The sequence below is a fragment of the Geotrypetes seraphini genome, chromosome 7, assembly GCF_902459505.1.
Source record: "Geotrypetes seraphini chromosome 7, aGeoSer1.1, whole genome shotgun sequence".
In the NCBI taxonomy this organism is placed as follows: Eukaryota; Metazoa; Chordata; class Amphibia; order Gymnophiona; family Dermophiidae; genus Geotrypetes; species Geotrypetes seraphini.
The window spans coordinates 113,787,252-113,809,693 of NC_047090.1; the positions used below are offsets into that span (position 1 = coordinate 113,787,252).

A 22,442-nucleotide genomic window follows, 5' to 3' on the forward strand; every position below is an offset into this window, starting at 1 on the left:
AGATATACTTCAACTTGCAAGTTGCTTGCAGAAGACATCAATCATTTCTTTCTCCCCTCCCCCCATCCCTTTGTCTCTCTGGGCAATGCCCTCTCTCCTCAGTCTGTACCAATGCAAGTAAGAACCCCTAGGAGAGGAAATGCAAACAAAGGGGGGGGGGCAGAATTCCCCGATCCAGATAAGTTTGATCTGTTCTGAAATAGTAAATAAGAGATAATAAGCAACTACCCAACAGAGCAACAAATAATGGTGGAGAAAGAAATCTGTGTACCTGTGTACAACCAGCACAAATACTTGTACAGCTCTTAACAAAACAAAATGTGCTGATATCAATCTCGGCTCTAGGTATTCAAAGGATTCTCTTTCTCTTCCTTGGTTGCCTCATGCCAAGCTGCTGGATATTCTTCCCAGCCTACAGACCAACAATGGTGAGGCGTAAGGAATCGTATGCTGTTCTACAGGAAAGAGGATTATTAAGGTAAGAACCTAATCCTTCCTTTCTGCTCAAACAGCATGCGATTCCTTATGGATGGAATGTACTAGAGTAGTCCTTTGAGTCTAGAACGGGACAGATGAGCCTGTGACCAGCACAGACGACCCAAAAGCCCCGTCCTTTTGTGCTATGTGGCTGCCCTCCAAATTTCTTCGGGCAGCACTGCCCTTGACTCTCCCCAGGAAGAAGCTACACTTCAAATTGAGTGAGCTTTCATGGTAAATTGGTGACTGCTTTCCACAGCCAATGTATGTTGAAGAAATAGCCATGCAGATCCATCAGGCAATAGAAACTTTATGGCCAGTTTTTCCTGATGGCTAGCATTGGTCAAGACAAAGAAGTGATCCAACAGGCGAAACTCATGTGTCACTTCAAGATAATGAAGAACTCTCTTGACATCCAGCAGCTTCAATACTTTGTCCTGTTTCTTCTTGCCTGTGGGCTGAAAAGCAGGAACCTGTACTTCCTGATTGACATAATATGCTGAAACCACCTTTGGCAGAAAGGAAGGCATGGTGCACAAAGACAATGCCTTTGTGAATCTGAGGAAAGGCTCTCTACAAGATAACGCCTGCAGTTCCGAGACTCTTCTAGCCAAAGCAGTCGTGATCAAGAAGACCGTATTCATGGCAAGATCCATGAAAGATGAATCAGACAGTGGCTCATATGGCACTTTAGTATCCACTCCTGCTACATGAGCAGCTGTGATGGCCTGCAGATGGGCTTCCACCCAGCAAAACAATAATTTGTCCTCTGCCTGCAGAGCAGTACTCTTGGATCCCCTTGCCTGTTGACGTACGCCACGGCTGTGGCATTGCTGAAGAAGACCCTGACTACTCTGTTTATTTATAATCCACCTTTCTCAAAGTGGAGTACAATAAAATACACACAATAAAATTAACTTACAACATAAAAATACCATCATAAAAAAAGGAAAATCCATACAGTCAAAACAACTAATATCATAAACCAAAATTACTATACAATTATTTCTCCTTCTTTTCAATAACATACATCAATAAATGAACAGCTGTATAGTCATGTCATAACTACAGTTTCAACTACCATACTTCATAAGGCAGAAAAAATGATGTTTTAATAACTTTTTTAAAACACTTAAACTTCTCTGTCTCCTGGAACATCCAAACCTCTGTCTAGAGCCCTGAAAGGGCCCTTAGGATGAGGAACCTGCAGACCCATAAAGTGGTTTTCTATAGCCGCTAAAGAAACCATAACTGGAACTGCAGAAACCTCTTAGTTTACTGTACACCAAGGACTTAGGACGATGATCCATCGCGCTGGTCATCAAGTTATCCAGCCCTTTTCCAAAAAGCATCTGACCCTTGAAAAGGAGCTTGCTCAAGGAAGCCTTAGATGTCGAATCTCCCACCCACTGCCTGATCCAAAGAGTTCTGCAGGCGGAAAATTGTATAAACTGACACTTTACTCATGACTCTGAGCATGTCATAAATGGCATCCGCCATATAGTCCACCCTGGCAAGTATCACAGGAGGGCATCCGGCTCCTTCTGAAGTTGGGGGGCTGTCGAAGCATCTTATGGCAGGAAGCCACAGTTGCAGCTTTAAGGCCTAAGGGCAACACTTCAAACTGCTTTTTGAGGTCTAAGTCCACTCTGCGATCCTGAAAATCCTTCAGGAATACTCCTCCTTCAATAGGCAGAGAAGTTGTGGGTTCAAATCCCTCACTGCTCCTTGTGACCCTGGGCACATTGCCCCAGATACATTAGATAGAGTTTGAACCTGCCGGAAGAGATAGGGAAATATGATAAAGTACCTGAATGTAAACCACTTAGGATATAAGTGGTATATAAATAATAAAATAAATAAATCCACCTTAGGTGTGATAAGCAAATGCTGGAAATCAGAAACCATAGAATATCATTTCATTATCACCCTGGACCCCAAGAGAGTACCCTCTGGTGCATCCCAATGCTCTGTTATCATCCTGGTAATATCTGGGTGAGAAGGAAAGCACGTAGACTTTGATTTTGTACTACTTAGCAGCGATAGTTGGACAGCAGAAACTTGCAGGGTCTCTAGATCCAACTCCCACAGAGAGACCGTAATAACCTCAGTTAGATCCACCGGTTTAAATAGCCTGCACAGCATCGGATCCTCTCCCTGGTCTAGGGCTATCATCGACCTCTGGTTACCTGCCCCAAACTGAAAACTAGAATCCTCCAAGGAGGACACATGATGGGAAAATAATGGAATTGCATCCGACCCCAAATCATCCCAGTCCTTTTCTGACTGGACCTCTGGTTCCAGCAGCTCTAACAGCTGCCACAAGACTGTGGAAGAAAACTCCTCTGAGCACTGACAGATTGGCTTACAGATGGAGCCAACAACCCTTTGTGCTTCTGGTAAGCTGCATATATCAAAGACACAAAATGAGCATCAAAGACCTGACCTGGAACTTCTGGGGACCTCTGTCGGTCTATCACATGTCTCCTTTCAAGGTCTGGGGCATTTGCGCAAAGGCGCTTTGCTGGCAATGCTGAATCATGATTTAGAGCAGGGGTGGGCAATGAGGGCCACAATCCAGTTGGGTTTTTAGGATTTCCCCAATGAATATGCAAGAGATCCATTTGCATACAATGGGAGGCAGTGCATGCAAATAGATCTCATGCATATTCATTGGGGAAATCCTGAAAACCCGACTGGATTGCGGCCCTCGTTGACCACCCCTGGTTTAGAGGCTCTAACAAGGCTTTATGACCCAGATCTTGAGCTTTCTGCTCCTCCTAACCCAGTGGTCTCAAACTCAAATCCTTTCCATGGCCACATTTTGGATTTGTAGGTACTTGGAGAGCCTCAGAAAAAATAGTTAATGTCTTATTAAAGACAATTTTGCAGGAGGTAAAACTCTTTATAGTTTATAAATCTTTCCTTTTGGCTAAGTCTTAATAATAATATTGTAATTCATAGCTAAAGAGACATATGAACAAAAACTGTTTTATTTTACTTTTGTGATTATGACAAACATACCGAAGGCCTCAAAATAGTACCTAACGGGCTGCATGTGGCCCCTGGGCTGTGAGTTTGAGACCACTGTCCTAACCATGGAGTGATCAGAAGGGGTTAAACCTATGGCGCCCACCACTGCCTCACGTACACTGAAGCACACAGGACAAGGACGCTCCCCAGTCGACCATGCAGCATAAAGCTGGCATGATATAGGGTCTAAACCACCTGAGGAGTCCATAAAAATTGATTTTTATCAATACTGAGGCAAAAGGAGACTTTTAAAATAAAATTGGAAAATACAACATAGCCACCACAGCAGCATTTTGATACCAAAAACCAGCCAATGTGAGCAAAATCAAAAGTTCTAAAACAATCAAAAGACCCTTTGGACAACCCCAGAAACCTTTAGTTTGCTTATATCAGACCCACCCTAATTTTCCCATAGAGAGTAATGAGCTGTACTTACAGACTTACCTTGTGCAGCTGGAAATGGAGAAGGCATTTCTGTTCAGACAAGGGTAGTTCTAGCGGCTTTGTCTCTTTGGGCTGGCTGCATTTTATTAAGGCTCCACAAACCTGAAACCTTCGACCCCCTCAGATTCCCACACAATTCTTCAGGGGGGGAAAGGTGGCAGCGAAACCAACCTCCACCAAGCCTCCCGGCCAGTTGCAGGTTCAAATCAGCCTGCACTCAAGCACCTGACTCCACAGGGGCAAGCACTGCTCCCAGGGGACCTAACCCCAAGCTCCCAAGAGTTAACATAGGCTGGCCAGACAGGTACTCTTTCAAAAATGTGGTTCTCCTGGCTGCAGACCCCAATGTCTAATCCTTCTCCCAGGCAGAGCTATCTCAGAGAGTAAGCCTCAAAAGGATCAAATTAAAACGCGAAAATAAAAATTCTAGTGCAGAACAGATGAAAGGACATCTTCTCAACTTGCTTGCAGAGTTAAAACTGAGGAAAGGGTGCAGTGCTCAGAGAGAAAAGGGAGCGGAGAGGAGAAAATGACTGATGTCTTCTGCAAGCAACTCGCAAGTTGGGGTACATAACCCATCCATAAGGAATCATATGCTGTTTGCACAGGAATAAGTGATAGCATATGCATGACAGCTGTCCATACTACTGGAATGTATATTAATTTGCAAATTATTTTTCACATTTATACCCAAGACTCAAGAGTACTTCACATCATAAATTATATAATTTAATTAAGAAAATTCATTATTGCAATTCAATAAAAAATACAATACTGCTAACATGACTTTTCTTTCAATATTCCCCATTCTCTACACCCTAGCCACTACATTTATTGTTTATTGGAAGCTTCTATACCACTACTAATGACTGGGGAGTCAATTCTGAGCAGTCTGCAAGAGCTTCAGTAAAGGTGTTACAATATATAAGCTTCAATAATGGTATTACAGTACATTAGCTTCAGTAGTTGTCATATACTTGTCCGTCTTTATATTATTTGTGAGTTCACCCTTTCTTGTTCCAAGTGGGTGGTAGCCTGCTGTTTCCTCCATGTTGCTACTCCCCTAAATGTTTCTTTATTTGCTATGTGAAGAGTTAATTCCAACAAGAGATCAGAGCACCACTCCCAGTACCTCCCAAAAGGAAAGAGTAAGCACTTTTGATCTGCAAATCTGGTGACCTACCTCTGCAGATGGGTGGCTCTTCATCTATCCTAGAGATAGAATGGAGGCTCGAGAACATTACATGGCACTGAGAAACAACACAGCATAGATGTGTCATACTGGCTCAGATTAAGATCTAATGAATCCTGTATCTGTTCTCCAACAGTGGTCAATCTACATCACTAAGAGATAGCCAGTAGATTCCACAAAAATGTATTTCTTTTTTGTCATCCTAGGGACAAACACAGCATTTCCCAAGCCTACTTGGTTAATTTTAATGGACCTTTCCTCTAGAAACTTATCCAAACCCCTTTCAAACCCTAGCTATATTCAATATCTTGACCACATTCTTTGGCAACAAATTCTACAGCTTAACTACAGTGAAAAAAATATATATATTCTTTAATTTGATGTAAATCTGCTACCTATTAATTTTCTACAGTGCTCAAAAGTAAATGAAAATAGCCATTCCCTATAAAGAGATTAGGTTCTAGAATGTTGCCTGAGTAAGACTTGGGCTTCACAGTGTCTCTCTCATATTTTTAAGTTTTTAGTTCTATTTAGTTTTATTTTGTTGGTTTCTACTTTATTTTGTTCCTTTCATCTACCTTATTCATAATTTTACAGGGTTCTGTACTTTTTTCTTTTAATTTTCACTCGGGCGATTCAGAAAACATCTTGGATAGGAGGAGTTTGACAGTTAAAGAATCACAGCATAACTGTCTACTAACCTAAACACCTGGAATGGTTCATTTTCAGCAGAGGCCCTTCCTACCTGCGTATGGTGACTGGAGATCGCTGCGGGGAGATCATTGCTGGAGGTGGGGCCAGTGGAGGCATAGTGGATCGCTGCTGGTGGTTGTCTAGGTTGGGGCGGTGTCTGCTCTCTCACTGGTGGTGTCTCCGGATCCATGGAGTGGGACCGTGCCGTGAACTCCTCCTCCCGTTGTCTGATAGAGGCAGAGTGCTGTATTCTTCAGAAGCTGCCCATAAGCATCCGCTGCCCATGGAGAGCAGTGCGGCACGGCACTGGATTGTTCTATCTCTGTGCATCTTCTGCCTAGAAGCAATGAGTCGGGGCTGTAGCAGCTTGAAAGCTCGAGCTGATATCTGTCCCGTCTGGACTTTTGCCATTGGGATTATTTAAAATATGCTGAGGCAACAGAGCTGCTTCAGGAAATTGGACTTTTGGCAGACTTATTTGATTTTGGTTTTCAATTTTTGCTTCCAGTTTATGAATTATTTTAAATTTTATTCCATTGTTTTTACCCCTATTCTTTTTATTTTATTAACGGAATTCTATTGTTTAACAGTTCCTCCATTCTATTCCTTTTTACATATTACTTTAATTCATTTAGATACCATTTACATAGATGGTGCTCCTATCTATGGAATATTCTACATACTTCTCTCCTCTCCACTCCTTCCTGACCTACTTAGTACTCCCTACCCTCTTCTAACCTCTTCCTATGTAATGTCGCCTAGAGCTTGTATAGGTATGTGCAACGCACAAATGGAAGAAATAAAATAAAATAAATAATATATTTTCTATTAGATAGGGATGGTCCATGCCTGCTTGCAAGCATTCTGCAAAAGATGTCAATCACAGCTTTTCAGATCCACTTCCTTCTCCCCAGTCTCTTCTGTACCCTTCAGTATGTACCAAAGCTGGCAAAAGCCCTACAGAAAAGCACAGAAGGACAGGTATGGGGGGAATACCCCCCAACACCAAGTATCTAATCTGCTCAGAATTTTAAAACAATCACTACCCAAATAGTAAAGTAGTGAAAACATTGACAAACCTCTGAGAGAAACAATGAATGTAAGAAAAATACAAGTTAAACATGAACATAACAGCCTGAACATTTATGGAGCTCAATCATTCCTCCCATTTAAAAGCACAGTTACTTAACATAATAGGTGTTATTCAGGGACAGCAGGCAGATATTCTCACATGTGGGATGATGTCATCCATGGAACAGATAGTCGTAAGGTGTACCTTCACTTTAAGCTTTTAGCAAAGCTTCAAGACTGTGCACACTTCTCATACACAAGTACCTTCCTGCCCAACGCTGACTTGCGAGGTCATCATTTCTATGCCCAAGTGAAGAAGCCAACTAGGATAGGTGGGTGGGTTATAAGACTATTTGCCTGCTATCCTTGGATAACACTTGCTATGGTAAGTAACTGTGTTTTATCCTTAGACAAGCAGGCATCATATTATCATATGTGGGACTCCCTAGATTTAGTAAAGGGATGGAGGAAACATAAATGCCTCTCAGGAAACATAAATGTCGGTTGCCTCGCAAGAAAATCAGGTATACTATACTGTCTGATAAGAGGGGGCAGAGGCAAAGGAAGAAAATAAATAAAGATTAAGCAGAAGAACCTCATCCTCAATAAGAGGAAAAGGGGAAGAATCCAGGGAAAACTATATAAACGGAGGTTGTAGACAATAATAATAATAGACGATCCAAGCAGATAACCCCTAGAATCTTAATATTGCTTATTGCCTGTAAAGTGGTACCCATGATGGGAATGGAAGGAATGCATACAGGGAGAGATTCATCCATTCCAGAAGAAAAGCATCTGCCTCGAGGCGATGAGGAGAATAGATCCTGGAGCAGAACTGAGGCAGGTTGTGGTTGTGGGGAGCTGCAAAGAGATCTATCTGAGATGTTCCCCACTGTGAAAAAATGTGTTGAAGAGGTGAAGAATGGAGTGTCCATTTGTGAGGTTGAAGAAGACGACTCAAGTTGTCCGCCAAGCAATTTTTCACCCCTTGGATGTAGACAGCTTTGAGGAAGGTGTTCTGGCGGATTGCCCAGTCCCAAATCTTCAGAGCTTCTTGACAAAGGGAGGAAGATCCCGTCCCTCCCTGTTTGTTGAAATAGTACTTGGTCCTGAAGAAGATGTTGAAAAGCTTTGAGAACCTTGAGAATCGCTCTGAGTTCCAACAGATTGCTGCGATACTGACAATCTGTACTGGTCCAGTGGCCTTGAGTACGGAGACCATCGAAATGAGCGCCCCAAGCGTAGGTTGAGGAATCTGTTGTGAGTACCTTCTGATGAGGGGACGTTTGAAACAGTAAGCCTCTGGAGAGACTGGAAGAGAGCATCCAGCAGCGGAGAAACTGTCTCAATGAAAGAGTAATTGCAATGTGTCGAGAAAGTGGGTCGCAATCCTGCGTCCACTGAAATGCCAGGGTCCACTGAGGAATTCTGAGGTGAAGTCTGGCAAAAGGAGTCACGTGTACTGTGGAGGCCATGTGACCCAGAAGTACCATCATGTGTCTTGCTGATATGAAGGAGCAGGAAGACACTGTATGACAGAGTTGAAGGACAGCTTCCAGACATTGTTGCGGAAGGAATGCTCTGAGTTGGATAGTATCCAGAACAGCTCTGGGAAAGTTGATTTCGAATCCCAAACTCTGTAGGAACCACGTAGTCTGTTGGGTCGCTACAATAACCCCTTCAGATGTTGAATCTTTGATGAGCCAGTCGTCCAGGTAGGGAAATACCTGAAGACTATGGTTTCTGAGAGCTGCGGCTACCACTACCAGACACTTGGTGAACACACTCTGTGAGATGAAGTCAGGTCAAAGGATAGCACTCTGTATTGATAATGCAGATTCCCCACCCAAAATCTGAGATATTGATGGGAGGCCGGATGAATGGAAATATGAGTATAAGCCTCCTTGAGATCCAGAGAGCATAACCAGTCGTTCTGATCTAGGAGGGGATAAAGGGACGCCAGGGATAACATGAATTTGTTGAGAGCCCTGAGATCCAGTATGGGCCGTAGATTGCCCGTCTTCTTCGGAAAAAGGAAGTAACAGGAGCAAAAACCCCTGTTCTGCTGTTCCAATGAAACTGGTTCGATAGCATGGAGACGAAGCAGAGCTTGAGCTTCCTGAAGAAGAAGGGCAGTCTGGGATGGACTGGAAGGATACTCTCTTGGAGGAAGCTCTGGTGGAACCTGATTGAAATGAAGAGACTATCCTTCCCTGATGATTGACAGCACCCAGAGGTCGGATGTTATTGTCTCCCATCAGTGGTAAAAATGATAGAGACGACCACCAATAGGGGGAAGATAATTCAGAGACAGAACAATGGAGGTTATGCTCTGTTTTAAACAGTCAAAAAGACTGTGTAGCCTTAGGTGCAGCAGAAGGTTGAGGTTTTTGTTGCTTCTGAGTCTGCTGTTTCTTGGGAGGAGGGCGAGTATAAGGAGCCGCTCTCGGAGCAAAATGCCTCTGGTAAATAGGAGGAGGGCTTGCAGGCTTGGCAGGAGCTGGCTTTGGCTTAGGTCTGACTATAGAAGCAAAAGGTTTTTCATGTTCAGACAATTTCTTGGTGGCTGCCTCAATAGATTCATCGAAGAGGTCATTGCCTGCACAAGGAACATTAGCCAAGCGATCCTGAAGATTGGGATCCATATCAATGGTACAAAGCCAGGCAAGGCGGCGCATTGCTACAGAACAAGCAGCTGCCCTGGCAGACAACTCAAAGGCATTGTAAGAAGACTGAAGTAGATGTAATCTGAGCTGTGATAGAGAAGCTATGACTTCTTGAAATTCAAAGTGCTTTTGAGTGTCTAAATAACTGAGAAATTTAGGCAAAAGAGCAATGAGGAACTCAAAATAAGTGACAAAATGGAAATTGTAATTAAAGTCTTTAGAGGACATCGTGGCATTTTGATAGATGCGATGTCTGAACTTGTCCATAGTTTTCCCTTCCCTTCCAGGAGGAATAGTAGCATAAACCTTGGAAGGATGGGACCTTTTCAAGGAGGACTCCACAAGTAGGGATTGGTGAGATAACTGCGAATTCTCAAATCCTTTGCAATAGAGAGTTTTATATCTGAGTCCAATTTGCCTGGAACAGCTGGAATTGCATAAGGAGTTTCCAGGCATCTGGAAAAAGTCTGAGACAAAAGCTTGTGAAGAGGAAGCTTAAGTGACTCTGCTGGAGGTTGAGGAAGATGCATGACTTCGAGATACTCCTTAGAGTATTTGGAACCAGCATCCAATTGAAGGTCCAAGTCAACAGCCATCTGACGAAGAAAAGATGAGAAAGATAGCTGATCCGCCAATGCCTTGCCTTGAGAAGGACTCGAGGTCGAAGATGATGCTTCAGCATGAAAAAAGGCGTCAAAAGAACATGGAGACTTGGACGAAGCAATCGAAACCGCTGAGTCCTTGAGGTGCGGAAGTGGGGACCTCGATCGAGGAGTCGGTGGTCTAGTAGAACTGGAAGGTGTAGATCGAGGCTTAGTCGAAGAAGGGCGTTCTTTGGAAGAAAAGGTATGCCTGAAGTATGCCTCGATCATTTGTGAGAATGATGCTTGGAAGCAGATCTCGAGGATCGAGGAGACTTCAGTCCAAGCCACCAGGGAGTGGATAGGGCTGGAAGCTGTGGATCGAAGCTCCAGAGGCTCGATGGAGGAAACTCGATGCACTCCCAAAGACTCTGCTCCTTGTATAGAGTGTGAGGATTCCTGTCGAGGCACTTGCAAAGAATCTGCTCCTTGCTTTATGTGCATAGATGCCAGACCAGACACTCACAGAGACTCTGCTCCCTGCATAGAGAGTGTAGGCTCAGACTGAGGCATAGGAAGAGGTTCGACCTCGCGGGAGTCTGCAGAATGCCCAGGCTGGATTAGAGTAACAAGCTTCGGTCCCATGTTAGTAAGGAACTGAATTAACTGTTTCTCTAACATGGTCTGGAAAGAAGCCGGCAAGGATGGATCCACATCTGAAACTGGACCACCTGCTTTGGTAGGAGGTTCCAGAGAGGCAGTGGAATGTGCTTTGACTTGGAAGTCTTAGGCACTTAAGCACCACCGCTGGAACTTTCTGCTGAGCTATCTGACCTGAGGATACAGGGGAAGATACAGCAGACGTCGTCGAGGAAAGAGCTGCTGCAAACGAAGAAGGTCTGATGAGGCTCGAGGTCAAAGCAGTGGGGGCGAAGGCGAGTCCGAGGTCGGCTTCGGAGTCAAGGATGAGGTCAAATTCATCCTGAATAGCTTCTCCCATAAAAGTAGACAACGTTTAAGAGCTTGGGGTTGAAGAGTAGCACAGCGCTCGCACGACTTCGGGTAATGGTCTGGCCCAAGGCACTTGAGGCACCTACTGTGTGGGTCCGTGAGAGAAATCACATGCTGACATTGGCTACACTTCTTGAAGCCTGTTGTTGGCCGGAACATAGGAGGAAAAACAGCCACCGCAAAGTCGAAGCCTCTGGACTGCGGCCAAGCGGCCCGTCCCGGCAGCTGAATGGAAGAAAGAAATTTTTTTTTTTAAAGTAGAAATAAAAGAATAAAAGAAAAAACACAGCAAGTCGTGAAGAAAAAGAACACAAACCACGGTGAGAGAAGGCACGAAGTAACAAAGTTAAACGCAGAGAGTCAAAGACGGACTTCTCGGCTCCGCGGAAAACTGAGAACTGAGGAGATGTGCCCTGTGCTGGGTGGGAAGGCACTCGAGCATGCGCGGTGCGGCTGACTCGAAACTTCTAGTTTATACAAGCAAGTCTGCTTGCGAGGCTTCCGCATCGGGGCTCCGTCAATGATGTCACCCATATGTGAGAATAGGCTGCCTGCTTGTCCTGGGACAAGAAGTGTCTTCAGCAGCAGGCTAGCTACTCTACTGAAGAGGGCTTTAAACTAGAAGTGATGGGGCAGGGTTATCAAAGCCTCCCGGTGAGTATAAGCCCTCAGGTAAGTAAATCACTGAATACCTTACCTCTACATGGATGGGGAAAAGGTGCAATGTCTAGAAAGCAGTATATACTAATGCTCAAAGTATGGGAAACAAGATTCTGGATCTAGAAACTGTGATGGAAAAAGATGAGCTGGATATAGTAGCATTATGTTAAAGAGCAGTCAGGAAAGCAAAGATACAAATGGAAGAAAAAATAGTAGTCACGGTAAAACGGGGAGACAAGACTTTTTTTTAAGATATATAAGCAATAGGAAGAAGTGCAAAAGTGGCATTGTGAGACTCAAAACGTGAAGGGGAGGAATATGTAGAAACTGATAAAGAAAAGGCTGAATTGCTTAACGAAAATTTCTGTTCTGTGTTCATGGCTGAAGTGTCAGGGGCAGGACCACAGAAAACAAACGCAAATATGGCATGAGCCCACCTCACCACGTCTAGTCTAGGGAAGCCGCCGCCATCGACCTCAAGACTTGGAGGAAATCCTGTGCCCAATGACACCGGGACGCCGTAAGCAGGCGAATCTGAGATTGCAATTTGCTCACTTGGGTCTCCAGGAGGAAGACCTTCCAACAAGGAGGTGTCGAACAGAACTTCTAGATACTCCAGGTGCTGAGAAGGAGACAACCGGCTCTTGGCAAGGTTGACAACCCAGCCAAGCGATTGCAGAAACTTCACCACCCGAGCCGTGACCTGGGTGCTCTCCTGGAACAACTTTGTTTGAATCAACCAGAATGCCCTCTTTTCGCAATGCCGCTACAATGACAACAATCACCTTGGTGAACGTCCGGAACCATGGCCAGACCAAAGGGAAGCACACAGAATGGATAGTGTTGCCCCAAGATCGCAAAAACGCAGGAAACTATGATGAGAGGCCCTAATAGGAACGTTCAAGTAGGCCTCCGTCAGATCGACAGAGGTCAGAAAGTCCCCCGGCTGAACCGCCAGAATCACAGACCGCAGAGTTTCCATTTGGATGGAAGGCATGCGATGAGCCCTGTTGACCCTGAAAAGTCCCTTCTTTCTTTGGCACTACAAAGTAAATCGAGTACCAACCTGTGCCCCACTCCTGAGGGGGAACTGGAACAACCGCGTGGAGATCCAACAATCTTTTAAAGGGTCTGGTGAAAGACCTGTTGCTTCCACACCACCTGCGAGGGAGAAGTGAGAAAATGATCTGGCAAAGAATGGGCGAACTCCAGAGCACAGCTGTCCCAAATCACCTCCAGAACCCACTGATCTGATGTGATCTCTGCCGACTTTGGATAAAAAAATCACATAGCCAGGTGTCCACCGAAGCCAAGACGGGCACAGGGCAGGAGGCATTGAGCAGGATGGGCTGCAGGGGACCTGGCGGAGGCGCTACCCGCACCCCGGCGGGCCCCTCAAAAGGGCTACAAGTGCTGAAAGAACCTGCCTCTAGAAAGCCCAGGAGATTGAAAGAGGCGGTCCCTCGACCAGGGCGGAAGCGGCAGAAAACACGCCCACGAGCAGCACCACCCCGAGCCAGCAGCCTAGGCCTAACCGCAGGCAAACGAGGCACTTTAGATTCAGTTAAAGTCTGATCCAACTTGTCCAAGTCCTCACCAGACAAGAAAGATCCCTTAAATGGGAACTTAGTCAACTTAGCTTTGGATGCCATATCGGCCGACCAAGCGCAAATCTACAAGGTACGGCTTGCTGCCACTTCAAACACCAACAACTTGACAGAAGCTCACAATAGATCATACATGGCATCTGAAAGGTAAGAAGCACCCAATTCAATTTTGGCAACTTCGTGCTTCACCAATTCCCAATCCTCAGATTTACTGTCAAGCACATGCTTGGCCTATCGAAAACATGCCCAAGCCACCAGCCCGCCAGAGCTGACACATCAAAAGTTTAAAGCTTCAAAGTTTATTCAAAGTGTTTGATTGAACACTTATCCAGCAGTACAAAGCATTGAACAAAGTATTTAAAAATTACAGGAAGACAAACATATCTGCATTATAAACATATATGTATTCATTATTGGACAAACCAGGACTAAAGAGACAAACTCAAGCCATTAAAACAATAGGAAAACGGGGCAGAAATACAATTTTTTATAGAAAGAATACATAAAAGGAAAATACAATAGGAAATGGGAAATAAAATTAAAAAAAAACAAAAAAACTCTATTTAAGGAGGGACTCCAACCACCAGCGACTGCAGAGAGTCCTCATCCCCTTCAGGAATATAGTACAGGCGGGCCATGGAGCGTGAAAAACAAAAAGGCATCTCCAGCCACTATACGAGCATAATATCCCGAAATCCTGCTGCATAGGAAAAGAGTGGGAAGCAGAGGGAACCACCTTAAGCAAGGGGTCCACTGTATGCAGGGGCTCCAACACGGTGTCCTCAAAGTGCAACACAGAGGAGACCAGAAGAATTAGCTCAGGAAGCACATCCTGAAGAAAAAAGCGCACTACAGACGCATCTTCGCCAGCAGGCAAGCGCTCAAACCCACCGCTGGCGGAATCTGACCCCCCAAGAAGATCCTGGAAAGCTCCCCACAGGTCCAGCTCCTCCACAAGCACATCTTGCTCTTCTAGACAAAAAAACCTCGTCCCAATAGACCCTCGGCTGTTAGATTACGTTCTGGGAATAGACACAAAAAGAGACTAGTCACAAGGAACAGGAAAAAGGAGGAACAACTGGAGAACAGGGTCTAGGTTAGGTAGTTGTTCCAGGCTCACCCCCTTCCTGCCTCTTCCCAGCAAAACAGAAAGGGAGAGGTTAGATCAAGACAGTCTTGCTGGTTTTGGAATCTAAAAAGTAATGGCAGAACTGCATTTCAAGCCATTCCTCAGAAATTAATCCTTGAAAATAACACATGCAAAACTGAAAATATCTCAATTTCCTGCCTTGAACTAAACATAACCCTTGGATCTTATCTGAATGTAGATAAAAGTAAGAACACTGTAATTCAGTGTGCATAATCTTACCCACACTAAATGGCCAATTTATATAGTAAACTGCTATGCTTTCTACTAGTGTTACTGATTAATCACTATAAACGTTTGCAATTAATGGCAATAAAATTAAAGCTATAAATACCAACTCCCACAGTCTTTACATTATTCATCCCTCTCAAAAAGATCCCCATATAAGCAGCCCAGGCCTAACTTAAGGATGCCCTGGTAGTCTAGGGTAAGTTGGGTAAGAGCGATCTCCTGTAATTTCTGCCCATGCTGGTTCCAGGTTCAAAATGGCAGCTGCAACTTGTAGTGGTAGTCTTGCAATACTACTGCTAAGGGTAAGAATTGATACTTTGAACCCAGAAACAGCAGGGTTAGGAGCAACTGCAAATTGCTGTTGCCCAGCCTACCCTAGACCACAAGGGCTTCCCTAAGTTAGGCCCTGGGGGAGAAAGAGGAGCCCTACAGGGAGGATGGGAGATTGTCAGGATGAGGATGGATGAACTAGGGAAGTATGAGCTTTAGGAGGCCTGAAAGCTCTTTGGAGGGGACAGATTAAGGAAAGCTACCTCCCCTTCCAATATTCAGTCCACTATCCATTTAGCTAACTGGGTATTGCCACTATCCACTTAACAGCTCAGATAGTGCTACATCAGGTCAGAGGGGATACTGAGCAATACTATCCAGACACTGATAAATACAAATAGCTGCAATCAACATTTTTAAAGGGGTGATTAATTGCAATTAAAATTTTTTATCAAACAGCAGCTATATAATTCATCCATGTAAATGTATTTTCAAAATTGTTCTCCATGGAACTAATACCAGTTTGAGAGAACATCTACAGCTCTACTTGGGTTTTCTTGATCTAATTCATACTTTTAGGAATTAGGAGTAGGAAGATTCTACTTCTAAAGCAAAATGATAACTTACTGTGCTCTGTAATCAAGCACTTATCAAATTTTCTGTGGTTATTACCCCATTATAGCGGCCACAGAAAACACATAACCCTATGGAGGCACAAGCTGACTAAGTTTATACGGAGCCTGCCCAGGTTTCAACTCCTTTTAGAGTCACAATTCACACTTTGGGAAGCCCTGATGTAAGCAATAGAGAATGACACTGGGACAAATTTGTCCCTATCCCCGCAAAATCCAGTTCCGTCCCTACGAGTTTTATCGCTGTCCCTGTCCCATTCCTATAAGCTCTGCCTTAACCCCACAAGCCTCAAACACTTATGATTTTAAAGTGTTTGAGGCTTATGCACATGAGGGCGGAGCTTGCAGGAATGGAGCAGGGACAGGAAAATGAATTCCCACGGGGACAGGGAAAAATTTGTCCCCATGACATTCTCTTGTAATTAGCCTTGATTGATGCCCTTCAGCTGAAAACTGATGCTGCAGCACCCAAACTGAGACTAATAGGATAGCGGTAAACAGAAATGCAAAGGGAAACTAACTAGCATGTAATGACTTTCAGCTATTTTTTTAAATGTAACTGGTTGAAGAACTACTTTGTTAACAACAAATATCTAATATAATAAAACGGTAAGCCATGCATGCGCATTTCCTAAGCGTGGGTCCGTTTTCCGTGAGCTGTAGCTAGGAAGTGCGCATGCGCGGCTCACCCCCTGCCCTCTCCGTCGTCTCCCGGCTCCAGCAGCGTCACAGTTTTCAAAGAGCCACGCAATTGTTTCAACGCGGAACCACCAGCCGTTAAAGCTCCTGGCACTGACTCCCGACGGTGGAGGAGAGGCAAGGTAGAAGAAGATTTCCGCCGCCCCCCCCTTCCCTTACCGCGGCCCCGACTGACGATTTCAGCAGCGTGTCCAGCAGTCTTCACACGCTGCTTCGGGCCCTTCTACTACCCTGATTTGCTCCAGACGTGCCAGAGTAAATCAGGCCAGTAGAAGGACCCGAAGCAGCGTGTGAAGACTGCTGGACACGCTGCTTGAATCGCCATGTGTACTCGGACCCGCGGGAAGGGAAGGGAAGGGGGGCCGCCGGCAAAGGACTCGGGCCCGCGTTTGTAGTCGCGACTGTGGGAAGGGAAAGGGGGTAGAGGAAACAATAATGCTGCTGCACAGGGAACTGGTGTGGGGGGAGGGAAATGGAGGGGGAGGGAATGCTGCTTTGGACACACAGACAAAGGGAGGAAGGGAGACAGAAAGACAAGAAGAAAGACACAGGTGCAGGGAGATATACAGAAAGACAAACAGACAAAGGGGGCCAGGGACAGAGACAGACAGAAAGAAAGACAGCGGGAGTCGCGTCAGGAGGGGTGCGGGATGCCGCAGAAGGAACTTTTCCAATGGGTGCAACTGGGCGGCTGTCGGGAACCTCTGATCAGGGGCAGAGCAAGGTAACTGTATCATAGGGATAAGAAGGAAGAGGGGGGGGAGAAAAAGGAAGGGACGCCTACTGCTGGACAGGGGGAGAAGGAAAGAGGTGCTGATGGACAGGGGGTGGGTGAAGAAAAAGGAACGGAGGCCTAATGTTGGACAGGGGGAAAAGGAAGGTGCTGCTGGACAGGGGGGAGGTAAAACAAAGGGAGAAGGGCTGCTGCTGCTGCATAAGGAGAGCTGTAAAGGGGTGGTGGTGGACACAGGGGAGGTAAAAGGAAGGGAGAATGGACAGGGGGGAGCAGGCAAGGGGTGGTGATGGACAGCCAAGGAAAAAGAAAGACAGAAAGAAAGAAAGCGGCTAAGGAGAGAGAGAGAGAAAAAGAAATAAAGAGAGACACACACACATATATTCTAGCACCCGTTAATGTAACGGGCTATAAGACTAGTCCATAAATAATATAGCAATGCCTCACCAGCAAGTGTTCTGGTGAGTGGCAAATGTATGCTGACTGGATCCGCAGACACAAGGTAAGGTCGGTCCTCTAGAGAATAGCCACACATCTGAAGTAATACCTTTCCTCTTGAAGAAGTATTGGTGCTACACTGAATTACTGCTTTATGGCATTCTTTGTAAGCTCTCAGCAGCACTTCTTCCTACAGAATTACAAAAAAAATGAATACACAAATATCTGCAGCAAAATTAAAGGAAACAACAACAACAAAAAAGATTTAGATTACCCCAAGGGCTTAATGAAAGTATTGTGACAAAATGTGTATGTATATTCTGTATATGCACTCTTGTTTGTGCATATACAGTATATTCCTTGGAAAACTAAACTGTGTAATACAGATAAAAGATTAACATAGTAACATAGTAAAATAGTAGATGACGGCAGATAAAGACCCGAATGGTCCATCCAGTCTGCCCAACCTGATTCAATTTAAATTTTTTTTTTTTTCTTCTTAGCTATTTCTGGGCAAGAATCCAAAGCTTTACCCGGTACTATGCTTGGGTTCAAACTGCCGAAATCTCTGTTAAGACTTACTCCAGCCCATCTACACCCTCCCAGCCATTGAAGCCCTCCCCTGCCCATCCTCCACCAAACGGCCATACACAGACACAGACCGTGCAAGTCTGCCCAGTAACTGGCCTAGTTCAATATTTAATATTATTTTTTGATTCTAAATCTTCTGTGTTCATCCCACGCTACTTTGAACTCAGTCACAGTTTTACTCTCCACCACCTCTCTCGGGAGCGCATTCCAGGCATCCACCACCCTCTCCGTAAAGTAGAATTTCCTAACATTGCCCCTGAATCTACCACCCCTCAACCTCAAATTGTGTCCTCTGGTTTTACCATTTTTCTTTCTCTGGAAAAGATTTTGTTCTACGTTAATACCCTTTAAGTATTTGAACGTCTGAATCATATCTCCCCTGTCTCTCCTTTCCTCTAGGGTATACATATTCAGGGCTTCCAGTCTCTCCTCATACGTCTTCTGGCGCAAGCCTCCTATCATTTTCGTCGCCCTCCCCTGGACCGCCTCAAGTCTTCTTACGTCTTTCGCCAGATACGGTCTCCAAAACTGAACACAATACTCCAAGTGGGGCCTCACCAATGACCTGTACAGGGGCATCAACACCTTCTTCCTTCTACTGACTACGCCTCTCTTTATACAGCCCAGAATCCTTCTGGCAGCAGCCACTGCCTTGTCACACTGTTTTTTCGCCTTTAGATCTTCGGACACTATCACCCCAAGGTCCCTCTCCCCATCCGTGCATATCAGCTTCTCTCCTCCCAGCATATACGGTTCCTTCCTATTATTAATCCCCAAATGCATTACTCTGCATTTCTTTGCATTGAATTTTAGTTGCCAGGCATTAGACCATTCCTCTAACTTTTGCAGATCCTTTTTCATATTCTCCACTCCCTCTTCGGTGTCTACTCTGTTACAAATCTTGGTATCATCTGCAAAAAGGCACACTTTTCCTTCTAACCCTTCAGCAATGTCACTTACATACATATTGAACAGGATTGGCCCCAGCACCGAACCCTGAGGGACTCCACTAGTCACCTTTCCTTCCTTCGAGAGACTTCCATTAACCACCACCCTCTGGCGTCTGTCCGACAGCCAGTTTCTGACCCAGTTCACCACTTTGGGTCCTAACTTCAGCCCTTCAAGTTTGTTCAACAGCCTCCTATGAGGAACTGTATCAAAGGCTTTGCTGAAATCCAACGCCTAAACGCTTGTTTAGGCCCAATGTTCTATTCCATAAGAATTAAAATCTATTAATGACATAACCTTAATTAAGTACAGCATGATTTTTTAACAGTTATTTAGCCCTTTATTTACTACTCCTAAGGTAAAATGTGGACCTACCTGTCAATTTCCTTTGCTCAAGTCCTACCAGTCCAAAGGAGAAAGTTTTGTTCTCCAGCCAGCAGATGGAGTTAGAGAAAAACGTTCAGGGCCAAGTTGGATAAAAATCAACGATTCTTTTAAAACAAATCAGACTTTTATAATTACTGGATTAATTTTTTAAATAAAATGCTTTTTTGAGGAAAAATCTATCTAAAGTTATTCATCATGAAATAAGGATTAGTTTTTAATTATGTAGCATGACGCTATATATTCATGCAGTGATTATATTTTATGGTCGTATTTAAATTTTTTGGCAAGTCTTGATGGATGGAGTAATGTCCACAACAATCCTGTTGTATGTGCTTGCATAACAGAAGAATAGAATGTCTTTCTTGTAGAAACAATTGACACCTCAGGAATAGCACATACAGCAGAATACTTACAGGAGCACTGTGTATTGATACACCTTCTTATCCAGTTTGTCTGTCTTATCTAGATTGTAAGCTCTTTTGAAGAGACTGTTTTGCCTCTATTTTGATGTACAGTGCTGTGTATATCTAGTAGTGCTATAGAAATGATTAGTAGTAGTAGTAGTAGTAGTAAGTAGCAACAAAATCTAAAATAATATGTAAACAAAAATTCAAATGTGTAGTACGCAGTTTAGTCAGACAATGCTACAAGTGTATACAAGATGAGAAGAAATTTAGAATAGCATGAAGAGAATACCAGAGCTAGTAACATAAGATTGTAGTGCTCATTTGATGCACCTCTTAGCCAAAGACTTCAGTGTCCCAGAAATAAAGACTATCATTGAAATTGCTACATACTTCCATAAAAATAATTTTGTAGCAGCTCTGAAAAGAACAGATGGAACCAAGCTGCTTCCAAAAGATGTTAAATGGAACTCTATAATGGATATCTTCTGGAAACTGCACCTTCAAAAAGCGAAGCTTGAAGAATGGTCTTAAATTTGACAGCTAAAATTTAATGCTAAGAAGTGCAAGGTCATGCATTTGGGTTGCAAAAACCCGATGGAACAGTACAGTTTAGGGGGTGAAGAACTTATGTGCACAAAAGAAGAATGGGACTTCAGTGTGACTGTATGTGATGATCTTAAGGTGGTCAAACAGGTTGAAAAGTTGACGGCGAAAGCCAGAAGGATGCTAGGGTGCATAGGAAGAAGTATGGCCAGTAGGAAAAAGGAGATATTGATGCCCCTGTATAAGACTCTGCTGAGACCTTATTTAGAATATTGTGTACAATTCTGGAGGCCACACCTTCAAAAAGATATAAAAAGGATGGAGTCGGTCCAGAGGAACACTACTAAAATGGTGTGTGGTCTTCGCCATAAGGAGTATGGGAACAAACTTAAAGGTCTCAATATGTATACTTTAGAGGAAAGGCGGGAGAGGAGAGATATGATAGAGACATTTAAATACCTACGTGGTATAAATGCGCATGAGTCAAGTCTCTTACATTTGAAAGGAAGCTCTGGAATGAGAGGATGAAGTTAAGAGGTGATAGGCTTAGGAGTAATCTAAGGAAATACTTTTTTTTACAGAAAGGGTGGTAGATGTGTGGAACAGTCTCCCCAGAGGAAGTGGTGGAGACAGACTGAATTCAAGAAGGCGTGGGATAGGGATGTTGGATCTCAGAGAGAGGAAGAGATGTTAATGCGGATGGGCAGACTAGATGGGCTGTTTGGGCTTTATCTGCCATCATGTTTCTATATTTTGAGCAGTATATCAAGAACTGGCCTATTCTGATGAGATATTAAGATTATACTGCTCAGAGGTGATTTCACTCCCCTTATAGAAGATTGATGGCGTCTTCAAACACCTCAGTATCCTATATCAAAGCTAGCTGAAAGTAATTGTTAGAAACATAGGGCTAGATTCTCAAAACTTTGCGGTAAAAACCAATGGGCTGCTGTCGCAGCTGTTATTGTAGCGATTTCAAAAAGATGAATCATTCTCTAAAAACTGCATGCAAATGAGGCTGGCGGAGAGTAGTGAAGGTTCACTAAATTTGCATGTGTCCATCACTGGTAATAGCTGTTGGCACATGTGCAGAATAAATGCAGAAATTTTTTAAAAAATCTAATCTAAAATCAGCAGGTGGGATTCCTGCAACCTCCTGCTGCTGGTCACTCCCCCCCCCCCCCGCCCCACAGCAGCGGAAGAAATGCCTACTCCCTCCCGCCACCATAGTCAAGCAAACCACCACCTCTCCACGGCATCAGGAGAGCTGCCCACTCCCTCCCCATGCCGAAGTCAAACACCCCACCCCCCATGGCAGCGGGAAAGATGTCTTGTCCACTCTCTCCCGCCATGATCACACAGTCCCCCGACTCTACCCACCTCCCCCCTCCACATGCAGCGGGAGAGATGCCCACTTCCTTCCGCCGTTTCTCAATACCCCCAACTTCCCATGTGCCCCCGATGACTCCCCCCCACTCCTCCCTACCTTATTCAGGAAGTCCGGCTGGAGGGATGCCTATCCTCTGGCTGGCCTTATGTAACCTGGGCTAATCAGAGCCTTAGGCCCATTCCTGGTGAATCCCAGGATGAACTGGGAAGGGGTAGGCTCGCTGGAACATCTCTCACAGTGTGGGGGGAGGGGTGTAGAGTCAGGGGCACAAAGGGAGTTGTCAGGGGTTTTTGGCCAATGGCGGAAGAGAGTGGGTATTTCTCCCGCTATTGGGGGGGGGTTGAGACCGAGGCATGGGGGGAGTTGTCAGGGGTTGGGCGATGGCAGGAGAGTGAGCATCTCTCCCATTGTGGAGGGGGAGGGGTTAGCAGTGTTGGTTGATTGTGCAACACAGCAGGAGAGAGTGGGTATCTCTCCTGCAGATCTTCAATTTGGGGTTTGTTTGTTTTTTTATTTTAATTTGCATGGGGAGGGGGTCTGAGCTGTCAAACCTTACTTTCCTGTCAGTGCCTGAGCCAATCAGCGCTCAGG

The 22,442-nt window shown here is 44.6% G+C and overlaps 1 protein-coding gene across 4 annotated transcripts in view; it reads right to left on the bottom strand.

Moving 5' to 3' along the window:
- The window catches only part of UBR1 (ubiquitin protein ligase E3 component n-recognin 1), a 531,921-nt gene that overhangs the window by 337,776 nt on the left and 171,703 nt on the right, over window positions 1–22,442 (bottom strand). For all 4 annotated transcript variants that reach the window (XM_033952836.1, XM_033952835.1, XM_033952834.1 and 1 more), the window contains exon 15: window positions 17,595–17,775. In XM_033952836.1, the coding sequence (XP_033808727.1) occupies window positions 17,595–17,775 (181 nt within the window). The remainder of the gene's footprint in view (window positions 1–17,594; window positions 17,776–22,442) is intronic.